Source organism: Salmo salar, chromosome ssa10 (genome assembly GCF_905237065.1).
Source record: "Salmo salar chromosome ssa10, Ssal_v3.1, whole genome shotgun sequence".
NCBI classification, from domain to species: Eukaryota; Metazoa; Chordata; class Actinopteri; order Salmoniformes; family Salmonidae; genus Salmo; species Salmo salar.
The window spans coordinates 16,749,523-16,774,250 of NC_059451.1; the positions used below are offsets into that span (position 1 = coordinate 16,749,523).

At 40.2% G+C, this 24,728-nt stretch overlaps 1 protein-coding gene across 1 annotated transcript; it reads right to left on the reverse strand.

Moving 5' to 3' along the window:
- Positions 1-631: 631 nt before the first annotated feature.
- Positions 632-24,045, reverse strand: LOC106613631 (ras-related protein Rab-3A). The gene is made up of 5 exons (XM_014216091.2): positions 23,951-24,045; positions 11,754-11,978; positions 7,293-7,411; positions 4,557-4,681; positions 632-4,138 (listed from the first exon to the last, which is right to left on the reverse strand). The coding sequence occupies exons 2-5, from the start codon at positions 11,976-11,978 to the stop codon at positions 3,948-3,950; spliced, it is 660 nt and encodes a 219-aa protein (XP_014071566.1). The 5' UTR covers positions 23,951-24,045; the 3' UTR covers positions 632-3,947.
- Between the last annotated feature and the right edge of the window lie 683 nt (positions 24,046-24,728).

The window sequence follows — 24,728 nt, forward strand, 5'->3', positions numbered from 1 at the left end:
GATAGGCCTGTTGCAGAAATTACACTCCTGTGCTGTAGATGAGTTCATGTATTGATTGAGTATACGAAAGGTCATCTAATTAGTTGTATCAACACAATTTCTTTACGTATGATCATTTAGTCCAAAACAAAAATGAAGACTACTTTTAGTTACTTTATACAGTATGAAACTGTTTGCATAGGGCCAAGTTGTGGTAGCACAGTTGATCTATTGGTGTTGTTTTTGTAAATCAAACCTGTAATAATGCTTCATGGATCATTTTATGACAAGGTCATCTCAGGTATAAACACCTTAGTGTAGACAGCCAGACACCTATGAAACAGATGGTCCAAGCTTGCTTTGAATGCAGCCTCAGAGACCACTCTATAGATACCGTAGCGTAGACACCTATGAGCCAGAAACCTATGAGACAGTGAATAACAAATGGTCCTAGCTTGCTTTGAATTTGCAGCATCAGTACCAGGGCTATAAAAGATGTGATGTTGCAGGAGTTGGCAGGCTCCTGGAAGCAATGTTACGAGCCAAATGAGATGGTGCAACTGCTGTGTTTGTGAGTGTCTTCTGTCTTTTTATGTGAGACGCACACTACATAATGATAGTGGTGAACATACATCATTGAGGAAAACTGCAATATTGCAACAGGCCAAACTTTTATTTTTGTCATTGAATTCCACAACATGTACAGCAGATTTGGTAATGTTCACATTTTAACATTTTGACACCATATTCCCTTATTGTTATAACATTAGTTGTTGTATTCCCACAATAGAAATACAAAGTAAAAATCTATCTAAACCAAGTCAACAGTACTTTGCAGAACAGTATTCGGTGGATGCACAATAAAAATAAACAAAAAAACACAAAAAAACCCTGAAATAAATTAAAAAAACAAGCAACACTTTGGGTCTTTTGAAAAATTGCAATACCTTCCTGACAGCTCAAACCTTATTGGATGCCTTGAAGGTTGCCTTCGTAGCAAAGCAATGGAATAAAAACATCTCAAATACTCTTATTGTACTCTTCTAAATTTACACTCAAGTCAAATGTTTATTTTTTCTCCCAAGCTTTGGTGACATCCAAGATCCTAACAACATTTTTACATTTACGTCATTTAGCAGACGCTCTTATCCAGAGCGACTTACAAATTGGTGCATTTCTCACTATAAATCCACCAATTTTACAAGAGTTTTAAAACCACTAGTATATTTGTGTAAATGTTTTTTTGAAAGTAACAGCTTGGCTTTATGTAACCTAACAAATCAGTTGAACATGATTATTCCCTCTTTTTACATCTTTCCGGATTCAGTTCTATACTACCTAGGAATAGCAGCAATGACAAACTTACCCGGCACCCTTGGTTTTTTTTTGGGGGGGGGGGGGTGTACCCGACACACTTTATATAGTAGATCTACTGTCAGCAAGCTCTACTGTTTGAAATGCTGTTCAGTTGTATTGCATTTAGCTTTTTATTAAAGAAAGTGACATTCATTCACAAGCAGGCCTAGAACTAATGCAGATAAAATACGAGTTTCAGATTTTGTCCTTTTTTTGCAAGCCTGGAGTCAATACAACACACAATCCACGCATGAAACATATGACTAAAATGCATCTACAGTTTGTTTCATAGAAAGGAAGACGGCATCGGCGAGGAGGAGGACAGTTTACGGGGGGGGGGGGGGTGTCTCTGGATACTACTGAGATGGCAGACTCACAGCCATAATATAGTAGAGCAAAATTATGTTGAAAATGTATGCTGGATGATCAAATATTGTTATTGTAACTACAGTAGTATTATTCTAATATAATTGTTACATATTATCATTATTATCCCACATCAAAACTTTGGTATGACTCAGTGAAGTATAAATTTGACAGTTTCATCAATTGAGGATGCTTGAATGACTGATCTATTTGTATGATTATTTCGCACTCATTCACTCTAGTAAAGACAGCCATTTGTCAACAACATAGAAGAGTTGACTCGTAAACATCACAAAGGTCTTAAGGGAGATAGTGGTTTCGATCGCTTACAATGAGTAATAATACATTCTCTAATTTGAATGGAAACTTGCCTGGATTGAGACCTTGGACTGAATATCAATTCAAAGACAAGAGGCAAAAGGCCATTCAGGTTTTTCTTTCCTAAATGAAACAGTTGACTAAATTGCGCTCAAACAGTCAAGGGTTAGCGTTTAATTTTACACACATTTTATTGCAAATTGTTCCAATCACACACACACACTACAAACCCATAAACTCTTTGTTGCATAAGCCTACGCTTGTGTGCATTAAAGGTAGACTCAGCAAAATTACATTGCCACGAGCAGCATCGCAGATATTGCGATGAGTGAGATGCAAGACTTCGCTCCCACACAGTATCTGCGCATGGGTTCGGGTCAAGCTGTTTGAGCACGGGACCAAAACAGCAAACGTTTCCCCTCGCTCTTTAATGCTCTTAGTTGTTGTGGATATTGGCCCTGGTTTACTTGTGCACCTACGTCATATCTACCTTTAAGTATTTACAAGCTGTGGGACAAAAACAGCCTTCGCCAAAACATATTTTATTTTTTTAACCTATGTTATTGTACAGTATGATTTCTATATTATCTAACCTCACTTGTGCAGTCTCTTGTATCCTATTTCAAGTCATAAGGAGCCAAGTATTGCCTCTGATATAACATGCACATTGTAATTCATTATTTCTCACAAAAATACAAAATAAGATCATTGAAAGGGATGTAAAAGGTGAGCGATGCTGATATACTTCAGCTATGCTCTGGTTCCGTGGCTTCAGCCTCTTTCCATGCAAACTAGCATTAATCTTAACAGCTCTTAGTAAGTGTATTTGCAAGTACCTGAGAGCGGTAGTAGGAGCAAAGACGTTTAGTGTAAATGGGCGTAGGGGGATGACAATGAGATTAATTAAACCATAAATAAATTGATTCAGAGAAAATCTACATTGACCTATCATATCTTCATAGATCGTTTCTTTATGCTTTTTAAAAAAATCTATTTTTTTCAAATGGATCCCTTAGATAGATAATGCACATTATTTACATACACATTTAAACCAAACATATACAGTACAGTACCAGTCAAAAATGCCAAGAGTGTGCAAAGCTGTCATCAAGGCAAAGGGTGGCTACTTTGAAGAATCTCAAATATAAAATATATTTGGATTTGTTTAACACTTTTTTGGTTACTACATGATTCCATATTTGTTATTTCATAGTTTTGAAGTCTTCACTATTATTCTACAATGTAGAAAATAGTAAAAATAAAGAAAAACCTGGAATATGTAGGTGTGTCCAAACTTTTGACTGGTACTGTATAAAGAATGTCTGTTTCTTTTTACCAATCTATAATTTGTTTGTATTTTCCTTACTGTTTTTTTATACGCGAAAAGCTTTACAAAGGAAAGCGGTACCAGTATACAAAACATAAGGTACATACATTTTTTTTTTTTAAAAGGCTGATTGGACAAAAATTTGAGACTGGAATGATGTTATACCAGTGACTGATGCAATCCAATATATGTTTTCTTGTATTTCACACAGAGACAGGGGACTTAGACAGTATATATGCACTAGGCTTCAATATCTCTGTTTCCAAAGTATTGACCTGTTTATGACAACACATACTTTAATATGGAATTCTGTCCGTCTCTAACAAAGGCTTTTATCAGAAAACCATTAGTCTGAGAAAATAAGGGGAACAATGATGAAGTTTTGGGGCAGACTCTGGATAGAGACCTTCCAGTTCATAATTTAAGACCACAGTAAGGACCCGAGTAAAGGAAGCAGAGGACACGAGAATCATGTGAGAAACAGAGTGAACATCACCTATTCACCCATATGGAGTGATTCATTGATTTGTGGGGAAGGGAGGGTTGTGAGGGGACCTGAGGATGAGTTGATGGTGTGTGTGTGGGGGGGGGTCGCTCAGCTTTAGCATGCACAGTCCTGGTGGGGGGGTGCGGGCTGCTCGGTGAGCTGGGGCCCCTGTTTAGCCCCTGTAACTGCCGGGTCAGCGGCATCCAAGCTCTCAGACATCTTTTCGCAGATTATGTCCACCAGCCGCTCGAACGTCTGTTTCACATTGATGTTATCTTTGGCACTGGCCTCAAAGAACTCAAACCCTGGAACATGGTGTTATAATGGTGTTGGATTTAAATGTTTACCAAACTAGCCATACGTGATCAGTAATCTTGCCCATTGGTTTCTGAAGCTATTGTGAGCAAACTTCGTGTTTTGTCATTCCTGTATGTCATAACATTTGGTGGTAGCTGGGGGATCTGTGTTCAACAGCCAATTCGGCACAATTCTTTTTATGTTTACTTATGATGCTGTTCCACCTCCTGATCGCATTTACTCTGGATAAGAACTTCTACCAAGCGATTGCAACCAAATTATACATGTTATTGTTGCTGACAACTCAGATGATAAAATCAAATCATCAGATAAGAAGTACCATTAACATCAGCAGTATCATTGAATTGTATAGCTCATTTAGTTATGGTGGGCACTGTGAGTTGGTGTTGTGTGACTTGAACTCACCCATGTGTTCAGAAAGCTGCCTGCCCCTGTCTCCTGCCACCACTCTGTCGTCCTCCATGTCACACTTGTTGCCTACTAGCAGGACCTGGGCGTTGTCCCACGAGTACGTCTTAATCTGTGTCGACCTATGGCAGCCATACAGAAAGGTTCAGTATTGGAAAAGATTACACACACACATCCAGTGGTTTTGAGCAGGTGCTTGAGGTCAAAGAGACACAATGATGATCTGAGGATCGAAACATTGTTTCAATAAACCACTCTTACTAAGAACATAGAGTGCATTGTGCAGACTGCAGAGATATGGTCCACTGCAGAGCCATTGAAAGCTTAGGTGACATTTTCACTGCACTTATCCAACATTCAAGGGTCATCTAAAATGAGTTTGGAATAATGCAGCTTGCGATAAGATTAACGTTTATTTTGGGTTATTGTGAGTAATAGTATTTGGTTACACGCAAACTTCACCGGCCACATTATGTAAGCAAGCGTTGAAAATAAATGTACACATACATGTTATTCAATAATTTTACCCACGTGAACATGCGTCTGCTTAGCCAAACGTTAAAATAGAACTTGCAAGTCCCCTCCTTATTGGATATCAGGAAGATACAAACCCAAGTCCCCTCCTTATTGGATATCAGGAAGATACAAACCCAAGTCCCCTCCTTATTGGATATCAGGAAGATACAAACCCAAGTCCCCTCCTTATTGGATATCAGGAAGATACAAACCCACGTGGACGCTTTTTGTCTGGGGATTAATCGTCGTAGTAGAGAAACACACGATTTTGTCTGACTCCGGGTCAAAATTATATACTGAACAAAAATATAAAACTAAACATGTAAAGTGTTAAACCTTTGTTTCGGGAGCTGAAATATAACATCCCAGAAATGTTCCATACTCACAAAAAGCTTATTTACTTCTACTTTTGCGCACACATTTTGTTTACATCCCTGTTAGTGTGCATTTCTTCTTTGCTACGATAATCCATCCACCTGACAGGTGTGGCATATCAAGAAGCTGATTTAACGGCATGATCATTACACACACAGGTACACCTTGAGCTAGGGACAATAAATGGCCACTCTAAAATATGCAGTTTGTCACAACATAATGTCACAGATGTCTCAAGTTTTGAGGGAACGTGCAATTGGGATGTTGATTTCCGGAAAGTCCACCAGAGTTGTTTTCAGAACATTGAATGTTCATGTCACGACCATAAGCCGCCTCCAACGTTGTTTTAGAGAATTTGGCAGTACGTCCAACCAGCCTCACAACCGCAGACCACGTATAACCACACCAGCCCAGGGCCTCCAGATCCAGCTTCTTCACCTGCGGGATCATCTGAGACCAGCCACCCGGACAGCTGATGAAACTGAGGAGTGTTTCTGTCTGTAGTAAAGCCCTTTTGTGGGGAAAAACGGATTCTGATTGGCTGGGCCCCTGCCCAGTCATGTGAAATCCACAGATTAGGGCCTAATGAATTTATTTCAATTTACTGATTTCCTTATATGAACTGTAACTCAGTAAAATTGTTGCATGTTGCGTTTATATTTTTGTTCAGTATACAAAGAAGCAGCTAAAAAGTGGACCATATGCATGTCTGGTAAAATATCAACCCAATGTTCATCTTCCAGGACAAACTAGTTAGCAACAAACTAGCTAGCTAAATGTCCATGAATGTTTCATCTCTGTTTTACCTGCCTCAAAATTAATATAGTTGGTTCACAATGGCGCACACAGACGCAGACGCATGGCCAGTGTAGTCAGCATGTTAGTGTAATTTAATCGGTTACTGTTTCTAATAGTGTTTTTGCATAGGATTGAGGACAGTGATTAGGAGTGGAAAATGCCACTTGGTGTCAACATGGTCCCTGTTACAATCCTGAATCTCAAACTAACTAGAACTATACACGTAACTGCCAAAATAAAGGAAACACCAACATATTGTCTTAATTGGGCATTGGGCCACCACAAGCCAGAACAGCTTCAATGCACCTTGGCATAGATTTTACAAGTGTCTGGAACTCTATTGGAGGGATGTGACACCATTCTTCCACGAGAAATTCCATCGTTTGGTGTTTTGTTGATGGTGGTGGAAAACGCTGTCTCAAGCGCCACTCCAAACTCTCCCGTAAGTGTTCAGTTGGGTTGAGATCTGGTGACTGAGAAGGCCTAGACATATGGCTTACATATTGTTTTCATGCTCATCAAACTGTTCAGTGACCACTCCTGCCCTGTGGATGGGGGCATTGTCATCCTATGAGGGCATAGCCATTGTAGCCAAAACAATGGCCAAAATAATGGCCTGGCCAGCATTTTTATAAATGACCCTAAGCATGATGGGAGGTTAATTGCTTTATTAACTCAGGAACCACATCTGTGTGGAAGCACCGGCTTTCAATATACTTTGTATCCCTCATTTACTCCAGTGTATCCTTTATTTTGCTAGTTACCTGTATATATAGTGTATGTGTCTCAAGTGTAATGGTCTTTATTTAGAAAAGGTCAACAAATTCTTATCACTTCTTAGGCCTTTCAAAGAAAAGGTCAACAAATTCTTATCACTTCTTAGGCCTTTCTGAAGAAAAGGTCAACAAACCTTTGGTGCCAATTGGACCTCCTCCTGTCAGGCCTGTACTGTATTAAGGAACACTGGTCTATGTTTGTCCACTGTTGTACTACTATTTGCCATATGGTCACATGACCACACCACATTCCTAAGCAATCACTTACCAGTCCTGTACAGCATTAAAGGACTCCTCATTGGTGATGTCATACATGAGGATGAAGCCCATGGCACCGCGGTAGTAAGCGGTGGTGATAGTCCTGTATCTCTCCTGCCCTGCCGTATCCTAGAAACATCACACACACACACACACACACACACACACACACACACACACACACACACACACACACACACACACACACACACACACACACACGGAGGTTGCATTAAAACGAGCACCACAGCCAAATTGACATTGACTGCGATCGTCCCACGCACACCAATAATGACAGAACATTAAAACCCTCCGGTGATTTCAAACAGTCTACCCGCAGACTGCTTTTGCTGCCAACAGATGATGGGGTATCAGTAGCTTTTACAGCTCCTGATGCATTTCCATTGTGACTTGCCAAATTTCGCCTCCCTTCCTTGGTTGGCAAGCCGTGGGGGGGGGTGGATGGGGCAGATTGAGTTACAGCCTAAGCTCTAATGAATGCTCAGGGAATGAAGCCTCCCTGACAACCCAATACTGCATTTCTCTGAACTGTGGAGCAACATCAGCCCCAATCCCCATTACACACAACAACACTATGCTGGTTAGGCTGTATGTTAGAGTAGTAGTCAAACTGTTGCTTTCTTTTATGAGCAATGTCTAGCATGCATAATGAATCTGAATACAAATGTAAATATGTACATTATATGGTGTGTAACAAATGTGCTTGTTTATGTTTTAGGTCTTATTTGAATTTTCAGCATTCACAGCTTTTTCAATTTTACTACACTTGAGTGTGTGCTAAGCTAACTGTATGTTGTACTGGGAAGTGGGGGATGGGGAGCAGTGTGTGTATAGGTGGTGGGGGGGTTATATACTCAAGAGAAATGTGTAGTAATGGGGGAGGGTGCACACTTCAGAGTCATTGCCCTGGGAAAAGGCTGACAACAGAACAAGCTTTTCCTCAACACACATACACGTATCCTCTTTCACCAGCCCACTATAGCAGTGTTTGATGCACAATATGGATGTACAATAGAGACTGCAGTGCCCCACAGCACAAACTGGTTGAATCAACATTGTTTCAACATAATTTGTCAAAGTATTGTGATGTGGAATCTATGTGGAAAATACATTGGATTTGAAAAAAGTAATCAACGTAAACTGTTGTTTTGAGGGTGAAATTTCAACCACATTATTACGTCATCATGGTAACCAAATTTCAACATAAACCTTGTATAAAATATGTTGAATTTGTACCTTTAAAAAGGTCAGATTTTCAACGTTATATCCACTATCAGAATTGTTTTTTTTAAATAGTCTAGGCAGCACCTCCTACTGGAGAATTGATCTATCTACAGCTACCCTTTGGTCTTCCATCCAAGGTTTTAACCAAGGCCAGCCCTGCTTAGCTATGATATTTGTCATTGATTATTAGCAATGTGCTATCATGAGAATGATTGTTGAGAGGGCTCCACTTAAAAATGAAATAGATTCACTGTTAAAGTCATTCCAAAGATAGGTTTAACTTAGCAAATTAAATGTGACCATACTTTATCAATGATGCTATTTAGGCCTAAATAGCATTTGCAAAGTCATCAACAGCAACTGTTTGAATTCAACCCAGAATTCAACTAAAAATAGACAATAGAATAGGCCAAATATCAACATTTGAAGGAGAAGTATTTTCTACTTGGATAGTTCCATCTTTGCCACTGACTTAGTCTGGCTTTAATTCACATCTCCATCTCAAACAAAAATCAAAGTTAAATAAAATGAATCAATCAAATCAAACTTTATTTAAAGTTTGATTTGATTTTTAACATATCAATTATTAATTTGTAGACAAACTGGAATTAAAGCCAGACTAAGTCAGTGTTACAGATGGAACTATCCAAACAGAAGATAAATCTTCTTAAAATGTTTATATCTGGTTGCATTGACAACTAAACACAATTCCTATGTGGCCCAGCTGGTGGAGCATTGCAATTGCAATGCCAGGGTTATGGGTTCGATTCCCATGTGGGACCAGTATTAAAATGTATGCCGTCACTCTGGATAAGGGTGTCCGCTAAATGTAACTCAATATTACTTTTGAAATACAATAAATAGCTTATTAGCATGTCTACAAGTTAACCAAAAATAAAAGCTAAAGAATGGGATTAAGCCAGTGGTTCAGATGGAACTATCCAATACAGTAGATACATCTCTTTTATATGTTGATATTTGGTTGCATTGTCAACCAAACACAATTCAATACTACTTTGTAATACAGTAAACAGCCTAAAGTTAAAGGAGCTATATGAAATATTTGTGCATTGTAATTTCAGTGGAATCATAGTGTTTCACAATGTTTAAAAAAATATATGTTTTTGGGCCCACACGAAATGACAAAGATTGTTCAGCCTTCCTATTGGTCAACAAAAGCCGGACTGGCTCGTGTCAAATTTGCAGGCTGCACCCCCCCTCTCTTCCATCAACGTCTCTCAGAGACGTGGTTATCTCACAAGCAGAATCATCAATGGCAGAAATCGCCTTGCCATTACCTGGTTGATAAAATTCTATAATGTTGGCCTCCTGAGAGGTGCAGCGGTCTAAGGCACTGCATCGCAGTGCTAGAGGCGTCACTACAGATCCGGGTTCGATCGTAGGAGACACATGAGGCGGTGCACAACTGGCCCAGCACCGTCTGGGTTAGGGGAGGGTTTGGTATTTTATCAGGATCCCCATTAGCTGTTGCAAAAGTAGCAGCTACTCTTCCTGGGGTCCACGCAAAACATGACATAATACAGAACATTAATAGACAAGAACAGCTCAAGGACAGAACTAGATACATTTATTTGGGCCGGCTGGGATGTCTTTGTCCCATCGCTCTCTAGCGACTCCTTGTGGCAGTCTGGCGCATGCACACTGACTTCGGTTGCCAGCTGTACGGCGTTTCCTCCGACACATTGGTGCGGCTGGCTTCCGGGTTAAGCGGGCAGTGTGTCAAGAAGCAGTGCGGCTGGGCGGGGTCGTGTTTCAGAGGATGCATGGCTTTTGACCTTCGCCGCTCCCGAGTCCGTACGGGTGTTGCAGCGATGGGACAAAACTGTAACTACCAATTGGATATCACGAAAAAGGGGTAAAAAGTACAAAAATAATAATACAATTTAAAGATTCTGTTCATGTGACAAAACAAGCAATTTATAGTGTAAAGAATCATTTCACCATCTAAATCGCTGTGAAATATATTTTCAATTACAAAAAAGATCGTATTTTCAGCTGTTTGAAAGTGATGTACAAAACCGAAAGTAAAAAGACACAGAAATGCAGCATCACATTAGTGGAAACCAAGATTGTTCTCAGGGCAGGCCTGGTTTTATCTAGATACTGTATATTCAAGTCGCGTCAGGGACAATTTTTGCATTTAAGCTAACCCTAACCCTTTTCCTAACCTGCCATGTTAATTATCCTAACATGCCACGTTAATTATCCTAACCTGCTACGAAAAGTTTTTTCTGCTAGTCAAAACTGGCAGACCTGCCATGAGAATAGTCTTAGTTTCCACTAATGCCATACAGCCACAGAAAATCACCATGCCATTACCTGGTTGCTAAAATTCTAAATTGTTCGCCTAATTTCATTTTATGTGACAATACAAGCAATTCATAGTAAAGAGAATCATTGCACCATCAAAATCGCTGTGAAATATCTTGTTTTCAGCTGTTTAAAGCTGGTGAACAAAACTGAAAGTTAAAGGCTCAAGCGCGAGTGGTTTCCACTAGATTCCACAGACACAAAGTCTCCAACATGTTGCAGGGAAATGGGATGTAGAGGGGGAGGGAGAGTTGTTTGTATTCAACCTAAGTGTTGTTGCAATTCACCTAGCTTACACATGTGTGTAGCACCTTTAAGGCCATCTTACAAACTAATGTTACATTCAACCTAAATTGACTAACATATCCATGGCCACATTTGGAGGTTACTGTAACTATGCATTCCTTCTTATGTAATCATATAAAGCGTTCTTGTTCAAGATAGCATGCATAGGTCATCACAGGTCTACCTATTGCTATAATAATCTACGCAGTATCTCGAACGGCATTGATCACTTGCACTATGTACTTTTAATGTAATCTCAACTGCAGTCCAGGTCATTTGGTTCTGCTATTAGATGAAGCACAACGATCACATTAATCTGTTGTATAAATAAACAAAATATCTGACATTGTATTCCCATTTGAACTTTTCTGTGCTTTTAAATGGTTGAAAGCCCAGTGATAGACATTTGGATGACAACTAAACCAAAAATCTGAAATTGTTTTTCCATTGGAATGTGGTTGTTATTTTAGATGGTTGAAAGTGTAGTGATAACACATTGGAAGTTCAACTAACTTTAGGCTGTTAGTTTTTGAGTGGGTGAATATAGGGACACAATTCTTCGTTACAGGGACATATCAACCGTATGAAAGGGGCCATCTCCAAAACTCACCCAGATCTGTAACTTGATCCTCTTGTCGTTCCTGTAGATGGTCTTCACCTTGAAGTCAATGCCCACCGTGCTGACGAAGGCTGGCGTAAAAGAGTCGTCTGCGTAGCGGAACAGAAAGCTGGTCTTGCCCACACTGCTGTTTCCAATGATGAGGATCTTGAACATGTAGTCAAAGTTCTGGTCTGAGGACTCCTTCTGTCCATAGGTTGCTGTAGCTGAAGCCATCTGAAAGATTAGAGAGAGAGAGAGAGAGAGAGTTTGTCAACCGACTGAAAATATCCCTTGTATTTGGAAGTATCATGGAAAGAGTTCCAATACATGATTCTTGGCGGATCACAGAGCAGTACTATTATTACATTGTGTTTCTATAAATGGCCTCCAACACTTCAGAAATGCCTACTTCAAAAGGTAAAGCCTAGGATAAGCAGTGGAGGCCATGTTCTAAGTACAGACGTAAAAATACAGAATCCAAAGTGCCAAATAACCACACAGGGCCTGCTTAACCCCTTGTCAAACACACCTAGTACAAAAAGTGAGCAACCTCATCCATCACAGTGCAGTTCATCAGTGTTCACCAAGGCCAACTAGTGGTAGTAATCAATAAGACACTAAGTTCTGGAACATCGATAAACCAGAGGCACAAGAAGACAAGGCAGTGCATCAAGAAACATTTAAAATCAGTTCCCTTCAACGTGACAACAAGATATCAGTGGGCGAGGAAATAGTCCACTGACGGCTTCTCTTGCACCTGACAGGAATCAAAGCTTTTCGCACAAAGTGGAACATTTTGAACTGCCTGATACTTACAACACCTCTTTAATTATGGGTTGCTGGTTTTACAGACCAATCATTCTGTCTCTCAAAAGATGTGAGCCATTGTGTACATATTTAGTCAGCTCTCAACAGTGCATTCTTGAAAGATAGAGCAGCCTACGCCACATGCCACAAAAATGACTAAGTGGATTGACTGCTCATCCTCTCAGGACATCTGCCCCCGTGATAGAACAGTATAGTTGTAAAGCGATTGATCGCATTGGCAGGGATCATACTGATCTTGTGGAGGGAATCGTACTAATAACTAACAATCTACTCTTTAGGGCAACAGTGACTTCACTTCAGCCCATCAGGATTCAAGGTCTCTTAAGGCTCCATCTATAGCACAAAAATGTGCTTTTTGGTCTTAATTTAAGGTTAGAATTCTGCATTATTTTTTAAGGCTAGGGTTAAGGTTAGGTTTAAAATCACATTTTATGACATTGTGGCTGTGCCAGCTAGTGACCACTCTGCAGAGCTGCCTCCAGAACAAGATTCATGACGAAAAACGCTAACCTGTGTGGAGTACATAGTGCATCTTTGACCTTAGTGCAACTGTACCCATAGTGCTATTTTCAGATTTACGGTGGCACTGTTCATATCTTTTTGACACAGGACTCTTGTAAAGAATAGAGAAGGAAGTGCAAATAAGGTCAATAGAAAAAGCATGCCAGGAATTGATATGCATCCGGATCAATATTGCAAACTCTAAATACATTCTAAATAAGTCTTGACAAAATAAACTGACAAAACAGACTATACAACCTTCAATATAATACATCACAAATGGCCAGAACCTGAATCATGCAGGTTCTGGTTTAAGTGTATCCCTGACATGTCAAAATATCAGCGTGAAATTCAAAGTATTTTCTAACGTGTCTGCTTCTAGTCATGATGACTAAGATTTCTCTAAGCTTCCTCTGATGATAGATAGTCATATGACTCTGCCTTACTTGCTGTCCAGTGTTACTAGAAAAACACTATTTGTCTCAAAGAACACTCTTAGCTTTGAACACTCAGGTTATGAGTGAAATAAGCTTGCTTGTGGGCCTGATAATAAATGTCCCCAACATTCAAAGCCATGTGGTTTTGGCTCTTGTTTCCGAAGAACATCATTTAGATGATAGGCCTAGACCTACCAGTACATAACTGGTGGACCTCACAAAGAGCTTATAGAGTGGTGAGGAGTCTACTGTGTCCGGAAGCGAATTCACCATTCATTCTCTGTATTCTGGGTTCACTCAAACATAATTTTAAGCTTTGCTTTACTATTGAAAGTTACAGCTGATTTTGGGATTGTATATCGATTCTCTCTCCTTAAATATAAACCATCTGATTTATTCGTTTCAGTCTCTGAATTGTTTAACTTTCCGCCGACAGCTCCTGATAATATCAGGGCATAAAAACTCTAATCTGTCTCCTGCATTAGCCTAGTGTGCCCAGCTGGCGCACATGCACATGCACATGCGCACAAGGCCCAAGCTCACTTTCCTTGATTTTCCCTGGCTAAACTAAATTCAGCAAAAAAAGAAACGTCCCTTTTACAGGATCCTGTCTTTCAAAGATAATTCGTAAAAATCCAAATAACTTCACAGATCTTCATTGTAAAGGGTTAAACACTGTTTCCCATGCTTGTTCAATGACCCATAAACAATTAATGAACATGCACCTGTGGAACGGTCGTTGACACTAACAGCTTACAGACGGTAGGCAATTAAGGTCCCAGTTATGAAAACTTAGGACACTAAAGAGGCCTTTCTACTGACTCTGAAAAACACCAAAAGAAAGATGCCCAGGGTACCTGCTCATCTGCGTGAACGTGCCTTAGGCATGCTGCAAGGAGGCATGAGGACTGCAGATGTGGCCAGGGCGATAAATTGGAATGTCCGTAGTGTGAGACGCCTAAGACAGCGCTACAGGGAGACAGGACGGACAGCTGATCGTCCTCGCAGTGGAGGACCATGTGTAACAACACCTGCACAGGATCGGTACATCTGAACATCACACCTGCGGGACAGGTACAGGATGGCAACAACAACTGCCCGAGTTACACCAGAAACGCACAACCCCTCCATCAGTGCTCAGACTGTCCGCAATAGGCTGAGAGAGGCTGGACTGAGGGCTTGTAGGCCTGTTGTAAAGCAGGTCCTCACCAGACATCACCGGCAACAACGTCGCCTATGGGCACAAACCCACCGTTGCTGGACCAGACAGGACTGGCAAAAAATGCTCTTCACTGACGAGTCGCGGTTTTGTCTCACCAGGGGTGATGGTCGGATTCATGTTTATCGTCGAAGGAATAAGCGTTACACCGAGGCCTGTATTCTGGAGCGGGATTGATTTGGAGGTGGAGTGTCCGTTATTGTCTGGGGCGGTGTGTCACAGCATCATCGGACTGAGCTTGTTGTCATTGCAGGCAATCTCAACGCTGTGTTACAGGGAAGACATCCTCCTCCCTCGTGGTACCCTTCCTGCAGGCTCATCCTGACATGACCTTCCAGCATGACAATGCCACCAGCCATACTGCTCGTTCTGTGCGTGATTTCTTGCAAGACAGAAATGTCAATGTTCTGCCATGGCCAGCGAAGAGCCCGGATCTCAATCTCATTGAGCACGTCTGGGACCTGTGGGATCGGAGGGTGAGTGCTAGGGCCATTCTCCCCAGAAATGTCTGGGAACTTGCAGGTGTCTTGGTGGAAGAGTGGGGTAACATCTCACAGCAAGAACTGGCAAATCTGGTGCAGTCCATGAGGAGGAGATGCACTGCAGTACATAATGCAGCTGGTGGCCACAACAGATACTAACTGTTACTTTTGATTTTTTACAATGAATGGCTAAATTGCTTCCGGACACTTAAGGGTCCGCAGAGCTCCTCCTCCCACTCACCACTCTATTGGAAACCCAATCATCGTTATTGACACCTCCCTTTCAAGAGATTGTGCAATTTGTCTAAATCTTATAAAAAAATGCATTCTATTCAACTATTGACTGAAATATGCTTCTTGCAATGTCATGACAGGACTTGATGGTCCCTAGACTCCTTATGTCTTTCTAAGGACACAAGTCTGGCTGGCAAGGAGAACTAATCCCACAACTTGGACAAAAAAAGATGACATGAGTCTTGACCATATGTTAAATGAGAGACGAAGACTCAAAATAATTCCAACCAACGTGATTTACCATAAACTTTTCAACCTCTCCCAACTGAGGAAAGTATCTGTGGCACCAACCTGTGCATCTGTGGCACCAACCTGTGCATCTGTGGCACCAACCTGTGCATCTGTGGCATAAACATGTGTTGGCTCTTCTTTTCAGCCTAAAGAGATTGACACCTTAACAGATGTGTGATGTCAGCCGGTCCTAAACTGTGTCGGTGCACTATGAGTCAGACAGTTTTGATCAGTCTTTTGGATGGGTTCCCACTGGTAGCTTGTTAATCCTGTTTTAGTCCAGGATGATCCCAGAAAGCCTGAGAGTCAGACCTGATCCAAACACCCTGGCATTAGGCAAGCTAATGAGAAAGACAATGACAGTCTGCCAAAGGAGCTGAAGTATACCTCAGCTTAATCAGGCTCAAATAAAACAAAACCAACATTTTGTGAAAGCAAATTAGGCAGCGCTATACATTACATAGACATTATTCCAGGGTAACTATAAGGGAATAACTTTAGTGAGTTAGTCAAGTTAAGTCCAGGCTGTTACCTAGCTAGTACTTATTTTCTTACAAGACAATACAAAAATGCTAATGAAATGTACCATAACTTAATAGCATATTACTACGTAATTACTAAGGTTATTCCACGCCGGGTAGTTGTTCTGAGACCCATGTAATGTGAGGCAATAAATAATCCACTTACATTTTGGGATGTTAGAATGTCCATAATATTGTTATAACCCCTGTCCTAAAAATGCTTAATCTTTATTGATGTTAGATACTTGAATTTATATTCCCAGCTAAGCAGTCTGAGGAAACCATTGTGCTTCTTCATAAAACACTGTATTTTTCAAACCTATATCAAACATTTACATTTAAGCAGACGCTCTTATCCAGATGGACTTACAGGAGCAGTTAGTGTTAAGTGCCTTTCTCAAGGTTACATTAACATATGTTTCACCTCATTGGCTCAGGGATTCAAACCAGTGACCTTTCGGTTACTTGCCCAACGCTCTTAACCGCTAGGCTACACGCCAACCCCAGGTGACCCAAGTTCATGAAAGATATAAAGAGTTGCTTGGGCATTAAAAGGCCTCTACAGTAAAGTAACTTTGCCCAGTAAAATAAACATCTGTCAACACATTGCTAGAACTGAGAAATTATACTCCACAGCAGACACACCCATTTCCAAGACAACTCCCTGCATTCTCTTTCAAGGATGGGTTGAATTCATTTAAGAAAAAGTGATGATTCATTACTTGGGTAGTGGCAAAACATAAAAGGGAAATAAACGTTCAATTGACAGTAGACCGAATTGGACTGAATCAAATCACATGAAAATTCATAGTGAGACATTAACCAAAGAACTGTAAGGTACCAAAACATCCAGAAAGTTGCCTAATATGGCATTTTCCACCCCATCCAATCACATTTTCCATTTTCTAAGAAGACAAATGCAGATCAGAAGGAGCTAAATATAGCATTTCCTCCCTCTTTATAGTGCAGAAGATGCCATGAACCTGCTAGTATCACAATGGAAGCCTGCAATTAAGAGAGTGGGGTTGGGAGTTTTTGTTTTTGTGGTATGGGGGAAAACATAAAGTGCCCTGTAATCTAATATAATATTGTAGGGCAGGCAATAGCAGCCCTTATTAAACATTGAAGGTGCCTTAATACTTTTTCTGCGATGCATTTCCCCCAGAGAATCCAACAATAACATTGGAGTATGATCTCTTTCAAGTATATTTAAGGTAAATGCTCACACACATTTAAACGATGCCTGTATATAATATTGCCATGGGACTCAATAGATCAAATTTGCAACAATATAGTCCTTCTGAAACATTGAATAGTCCTATCTGTGATTAAATTTGTTTAGTAGGCCAAGTAGCTTAAGGGACAGTTTGAAATGTATTGACCACAAATAACAAATGTAGCAACCCTTTGTTTATAAATGTGGATATCTACTTTGCCACTTCAGCATGCTTTTGTGGCACAGTCGATGCCACGCTGGGCTACAGGCCAGTTGGTTGAGCATTCGCTGACCACCATGAATGAGCTCACTTTCCCTGCCTGTTTCATCACTATGATCAGAGTTGGCTGCAGACAATGATCAGCTAGGAGGAAATCTGATTTTCAACATTTTGATGCCATATTTATAATTATATCAAACGTGCCTTTGTAAAGTATTCAGACCGTTTGACTTTTTTCACATTTTGTTAAGTTACGGCCTTATTCTAAAATGTATTAAAATCCTCAGCAATCTACCCCATAATGACAAAGCAAAATCATCCTTGAGATGTTTCTACAACTTGACTGGAGTCCATCTGTGGTAAAGGAAATTGATTGGACATGATTTGGAAAGGCACACATCTGTCTATACAAGGTGTCACAGTTGACAGTGCATGTCACAGCAAAAACCAAGCCATGAGGTCGAAGGAAACGTTTGTAGAGCTCCGAGACAGGATTGTGATGAGCCACAGATCTGGGGAAGGGTAACAAAAAAATGATTGCAGCATTGAAGGTCCCCAAGAACACAGTGGCCTCCATCATTTTTAAATGGAAGAATTTTGGAACCACCAAGACTCTTCCTAGAGCTGGCCACCCAGGCAAACTGAATAATCGGGGGAGAAGGGCATTGGTCAGGGAGGTGACCAACAACCCGATGGTCATTCTGACAGAGCTCTAGAGTTCCTCTGTGGAGATGGGAGAACATTCCAGAAGGAAAAGGCACATGACAGCCCACTTGGAGTTTGCCAAAAGGTACCTAATGACTCTCAGACCATGAGAAACAAGATTCTCTGGTCTGATGAAACCAAGATTAAACTCTATGGCCTGAATGCCAAGCGCCACGTCTGGAGGAAACCTGACAGCATCCCTACGGTGAAGCATGGTGGTGGCAGCATCATGCTGTGGGGATGCTTTTCAGCAGCAGGGACTGGGAGAATAGTCAGGATCGAGGCAAAGATGAATGGCGCAATGTACAGAGAGATGCTTGATAAAAACCTGCTCCAGAGCGCTCAGGACCTCAGACTCGGGCGAAGGTTCACCTTCCAACAGGACAACGACCCTAAGCACACAGCCAGGACATGCAGTAGTGGCTTCAGGACAAGTCTCGCAATCCCAGAGCCCGGACTTGAACCCGATCGAACATCTCTGGAGAGACCTGAAAATAGCTGTGCAGCAATGCTTCCCATCCAACCTTATAGAGCTTGAGAGGATCTGTAGAGAAGAATGGGAGAAACTCCCCAAATACTGGTGTGCCACGCTTGTAGTTTCATACCCAAGAAGACTCGAGGCTGTAATAGCTGCCAAAGGTGCTTCAACAAAGTACTGAGTAAAGGGTCTGAATATTTTCTACAATTGCTAAAATAAAATAAAATAAAAAACAGTTTTTGCTTTGTCATTATGGAGTATTGTGTGTAGATTGATAAGGGAAAAAACTAGTTAATCAATTTTAGAATAAGGCTGTAACATAACAAAATGTGGAAAAAGTCAAGGGGTCTGAATACTTCCAAAGGCACTGTATGTAAAAACTTTTCGCCAACAGGTTTCTGAGCCAATGCACCACACAACCAATAACAAAGCATACCGACTTTGGGCGCTTCAAGATCATGCCTTGTGTTTTAACGCCACAATAAATAGACCACAAAATACATCCCTCCCCACCTTGTAGGCCTACCCAGTATCGAAGGCTTGGCTTGACAATCCCTGAATGTCATTAAACTTTTTGGTGTTTTTTAACAGATGTCTCTTTCCATTCATCAAATGGCAGCAGCACAGTTTGGATAGATTGATTTTATGTCAGTAGTAAAAAATACATATATACAGAACACAAAGATTTTTTACAAGTGACGAGGATTGCACAATATAGTCGGGGACTTATTTTCATTGTGGTCCCTACTTCTTTCATAAATACATACAATTAAATACACTGAGTATACAAAACATTAAGGACACCTGCTCTTTCCATGACAGACTGACCAGGTGAATCCAGGTGAAAACTATGATCCCTTATTGATGTCACTTGTTAAATCCATTTAATCAGTGTAGATGAAGGGGAGGTTAAAGAAGGATTTTTAAGCCTTGAGACAATTGAGACATGGATTGTGTATGTGTGACATTCAGAAGGTGAATGGGCAAGACAAGATATTTAAGTGCCTTTGAACAGGGCATGGTAGTAGGTGCCAGGCGCACCGGTTTGTGTCAAGAATTGCAATGCTGCTGTTTTGTTTTTACACTCAACAATTTCCTATGTGTTTCAAGAATGGTCCACTTCCCAAGGACATCCAGCCAACTTGACACAACTATGGGAAGCATTGGAGTCAACATGGGCCAGCATCCCTGTGGAATGCTTTTGACACCATGTAGAGTCAATGGCCCGACAAATTGAGGCTGTTCTGAGGGAAAAAGGGGTTATGGTTGGTATGGCTTTTAGTTTCTCTGGTAGTTTGTTCCACTCAATAGCGCCGGTATATAAAAATGTTTTCTTACCAAATAGACTTTTATATTTAAAACAGTGAATATTAGTCTCTAGTGCTGGTATTATGCTGGTGTACATTTCAAACAAATTAAAAATGGTTGGATAGGTACAGTTGAAGTCGGAAGTTTACATACACCTTAGCCAAATAGATTTAAACTCAGTTTTTCACAATTCCTGACATTTAATGCTAGTAGAAATTCCCTGTCTTAGCTCAGATAGGATCACCACTTTATTTTAAGAATGTGAAATGTCAGAATATTAGTAGAGAGAATGATTTATTTCAGCTTATATTTCTTTCATCACATTCCCAGTGGGTCAGAAGTTTACATACACTCAATTAGTATTTGGTAGCATTGCCTTTAAATTGTTAACTTGGGTCAAACGTGTCAGGTAGCCTTCCACAAGCTTCCCACAATAAGTTGGGTGAATTTTGGCCCATTCCTCCTGACAGAGCTGGTGTAACTGAGTCAGGTTTGTAGGCCTCCTTGCTCACACACGCTTTGTCAGTTCTTCCCACAAATGTTCAATGGGATTGAGGTCAGGGCTTTGTGATGGCCACTCCAATACCTTGACTTTGTTGTCCTTAAGCCATTTTGCCACAACTTTGGAAGTATGCTTGGGGTCATTGTCCATTTGGAAGACCCATTTGCTACCAAGCTTTAACTTCGTGTTTATAATAGCGTACTATTGTTTGTACAGATGAACGTGGTACCTTCAGGCGTTTGGAAATTGCTCCCAATGATAAACCAGACTTGTGGAGGTCTACAATTTTTTTTCTGAGGTCTTGGCTGATTTCTTTTGATTTTCCCATGATGTCAAGCAAAGAGGCACTGGGTTTGAAGGTAGGCCTTGATATACATCCATAGGTACACCTCCAATTGACTCAAATAATGTCAATTAGCCTATCAGAAGCTTCTAAAGCCATGACATCATTTTCTGGAATTTTCCAAGCTGTTTAAAGGCACAGTCAACTTAGTGTATGTAAACTTCTGACCCACTGGAATTGTGATACAGTGAATTATAAGTGAAATAATCTGTCTGTAAACAATTGTTGGAAAAATTACTTGTGTCATGCACAAAATAGATGTCCTAACCGACTTGCCAAAACTATAGTTTGTTAACAAGAAATTTGTGGAGTGATTGAAAAACGAGTTTTAATGACTCCAACCTAAGCTTCCGACTTCAACTGTACTTGGGGGCTGAGTCCGTGAGAATTCTGTCGTCCAGACCAAGTTCAATTAATACAACTCTTTTTTCCACAGATAGCTAACTTAGCTGCTTAAAATGCTCGACCTCCAGATGAGTAAGAGGGGGGAGTTTAAGTATAATTCTTACAAGCTTGTTTTGGCTGGTCTGTACCTTATTCTTTAGACATTTGGGGCTGCTGGTGAACCATGTAGTGCGGGCATAATCAAAGTGACACCAGACTAGTGCTCTTGCCAGACTCTTTAGGGTGTCAAGAGCTAGGTTTCCATCCAATTGACTACAAATTTTCATGTAAATATTCTAAAATCTGCATAAAAACAATATGCACATTTTCCCATCAGAGTTGTGTTTCCATCAAATTTACTTGTAAAAATAACTTTTGCGGTTACATTCCCATGTACCAAATAAAAAATACAAGTTGAATGGGTTTCCATTGCAGTCAAGGCCTACTGCTGGTTTTGTCACAAAAAATATTGCATAGGTATTGCAAATATACCCACTCTGGTATTGGCACGTGCACTCTAGCCAACAGCTCGCAGATACAGTGTGGGTATAGCCTACATGATGAGATTATTATGGACAAAAGTGTGAGATTATTGTTATTTGTCAAACAGCAGCCAACCATCGATCATCATGTCACCAGAATAAGACCCTCGATCTTTATTGAAAGGAGCATCAAGCTCCTCACTCAGCACTTTCACCACCCTGTGAAGTTCATCGTAACTTATTTAATCAGTAGCCTAATAAACTGCATGCTTTCCCACGATGTGACATTTTTTTATCCGACATGTACTTTACTCGCTTGAAAAGGTTGGGTGGAAACCTGGTTAATGTCAAGCCATTTTGAGGATGCTGGAATTACATTTACATTACATTACATTACATTTAAGTCATTTAGCAGAATTACATTTTGAACGAAAGTGCGCATGCCTACAGGAGATTTTTGAAGAAGCCTAATAAGATTAAAACATTGTGACTGGTTGTGTTTATGTCACATATAAAAGGCAATACATTTTAAAAGTTAAATAACAAATATTTAGGCTATACTGAGGCGCTAGGTTCTAGGTGTGTGATGAATAGCCACTTGGATTGGAGAGGAGGCAGAGCGTGCACTAAGCTTTCCTGAATAACTGGGCCTGCCGGAAGCATATGTGGCCACATTATTATAGGACGACTTGGGAGAATGATGATCTGCAACAGACAGAGCATCTCAGTATAGGTAAAAATACAGCCAGAATGGCCTGCTACTGTGCCTTTGTAGACTTTATAAACTATCTAGAGTAGACCCACAACTGATCCAAATGGAATGAAACATTCAAAGAACAGGGCTTTTGCGCTGTTATTCAAATTAGATTTTCACTGCCTAGAGTAGAATTTAGTACTCATTTGAAAACAATAATGAAATTATTGGAAATGAATAGTTTTTTCCCTAAACATGGTCAATAGGGGAGCTTTTTGAGTGTCTCATGTCTTCGATGTTCTTTCATGGGCAATGACGCACCAGGCCTCTCCACTGCCTATTGTTCTTGTGGATTCATATTGAAAATTGATCCAGCCTATTTTGGACCCCCACCCCAGTAAATTTCGAACTGTCCTAACTACCTACAATTTCCTTTATAGCATAGAATATCTACTTTCTTGCATTCAAATTATGATTATTTCAAATGGTCCCAATCTAACATGAAAAAAATGCTCAAGTAGCTTTTTTAAAATTAGTATTTATTATTAGTTGTCCAATTTAAACATAGCCTGCTTTGCTATTTTGACAATTAATATAACGATGTATAACTACCTAAAATGGGAAAATGTACAATGCATCATCCCAAAGCTCATAGCCGTGACCTGGGTGAGTGGCTTAAAACTGTGTGTGTAAACTGTCCTGAGATTACAATCAGTATGTATCTAGAGTCCCCTACCCCTGCTTGCTGATGTGGTCCCATTCAGACACACAGCATTACGATTCTCTCTGATAGTGTTTGTGCTGTCAAAGCAGTGGTTTTATGAAGACATCAAGGATTTAAATAGTGTAAAGCCAATCAGCCTATACGACCATGTTCGTTCCCTTGTCTTTGAGAGCACAGAGCGACCCGTGTACCCATCTACAGCGCATTGGATTTCCATATGGCAGGCCTGATATTAATTCACGTAAATTATACATTGCTTAATTGATGTAAGAATTATCTTGCACTACAAATGAAGGATACACATGCGGTATCGCGAACCAGATAGGCTACTGTAACCGCTGAGCTATTTTAGGAATTTCGACAGGTCATTCTTCTCCCACTGATGCTGTGGTTATTCGAGGCTTGAAATGTCATACATTACGGCATAATTGTAACCAACCCAATATGAAATACTATATTTACGACCTAGTGCAATTACATTTATCTGTAAAAAGCAAGCATCGAATGTCAAATGATGGTTATTGTTTCTCCTTTATTCTATTTTGTTGGCGCATTTCCATAGAAAACCCTAAACAAACGTAACTCTACACCAGCTATGGTAGAGTGTAAATGAATAATATAATAATTATATCCTTACCTTTAAAAGTGTATTTTAGCCTCCTATTTCGCAATACACCACCGCGTCTAGCACCTGCAGAAACACAACGTCATATGACTGACAGTTGACTACTGAGGTGGGCGGGCCCTCAATGTTGGTGGGGTTTGATTGATATTTCAAGCCACTAATCCTGGACCACGTACACTGAAACGTCCTAAAATATTCAAGATGCGTTAAACCTATCCCTATTTATTATTTATCTTCCTAGCTTGTGCTTCTTTATAATTTATTACAAAAGAGTGTCAGGAAATTATTAATCGAATGACCATACATAGCCCTGCTCTTCAACATCAGTTGATAATAATAATAATAATAATCTCTCTTTCAATTTCTTTAAATAATGATGTCCCTGGTGTAAATAATTATTACATCTAGTTTGGGACTTATTATTACTTATTATTTACTTGAATCATGTAGAGTCTACCACAGATTGCAATAATTGATTGTAGCCTACACTGTTTATTTCATTTTAATGGATGTGGTGATGAAGAGAGGAGGATAGCCGTCTGAACAATGATAGCAAGTATTGGGAGAGTGTCTGCCATTTTGAACGGATGAGGAGCAGAGGGAATGACAGCCACCCTTGTCCACCCAACTTTGTCTCCTGAGTGCTTCTTTCTTGTAAGACCCTCTTATACTTCAGCCAGCAGGGCTGGATTCAATTGATTTAAACTCACACATCTGGGAACAAATAAAAAATGTAATTGCTGAATTGTAGAAATGCAATGGACCCCAAACCCTTCCAAACTAGGGTTAA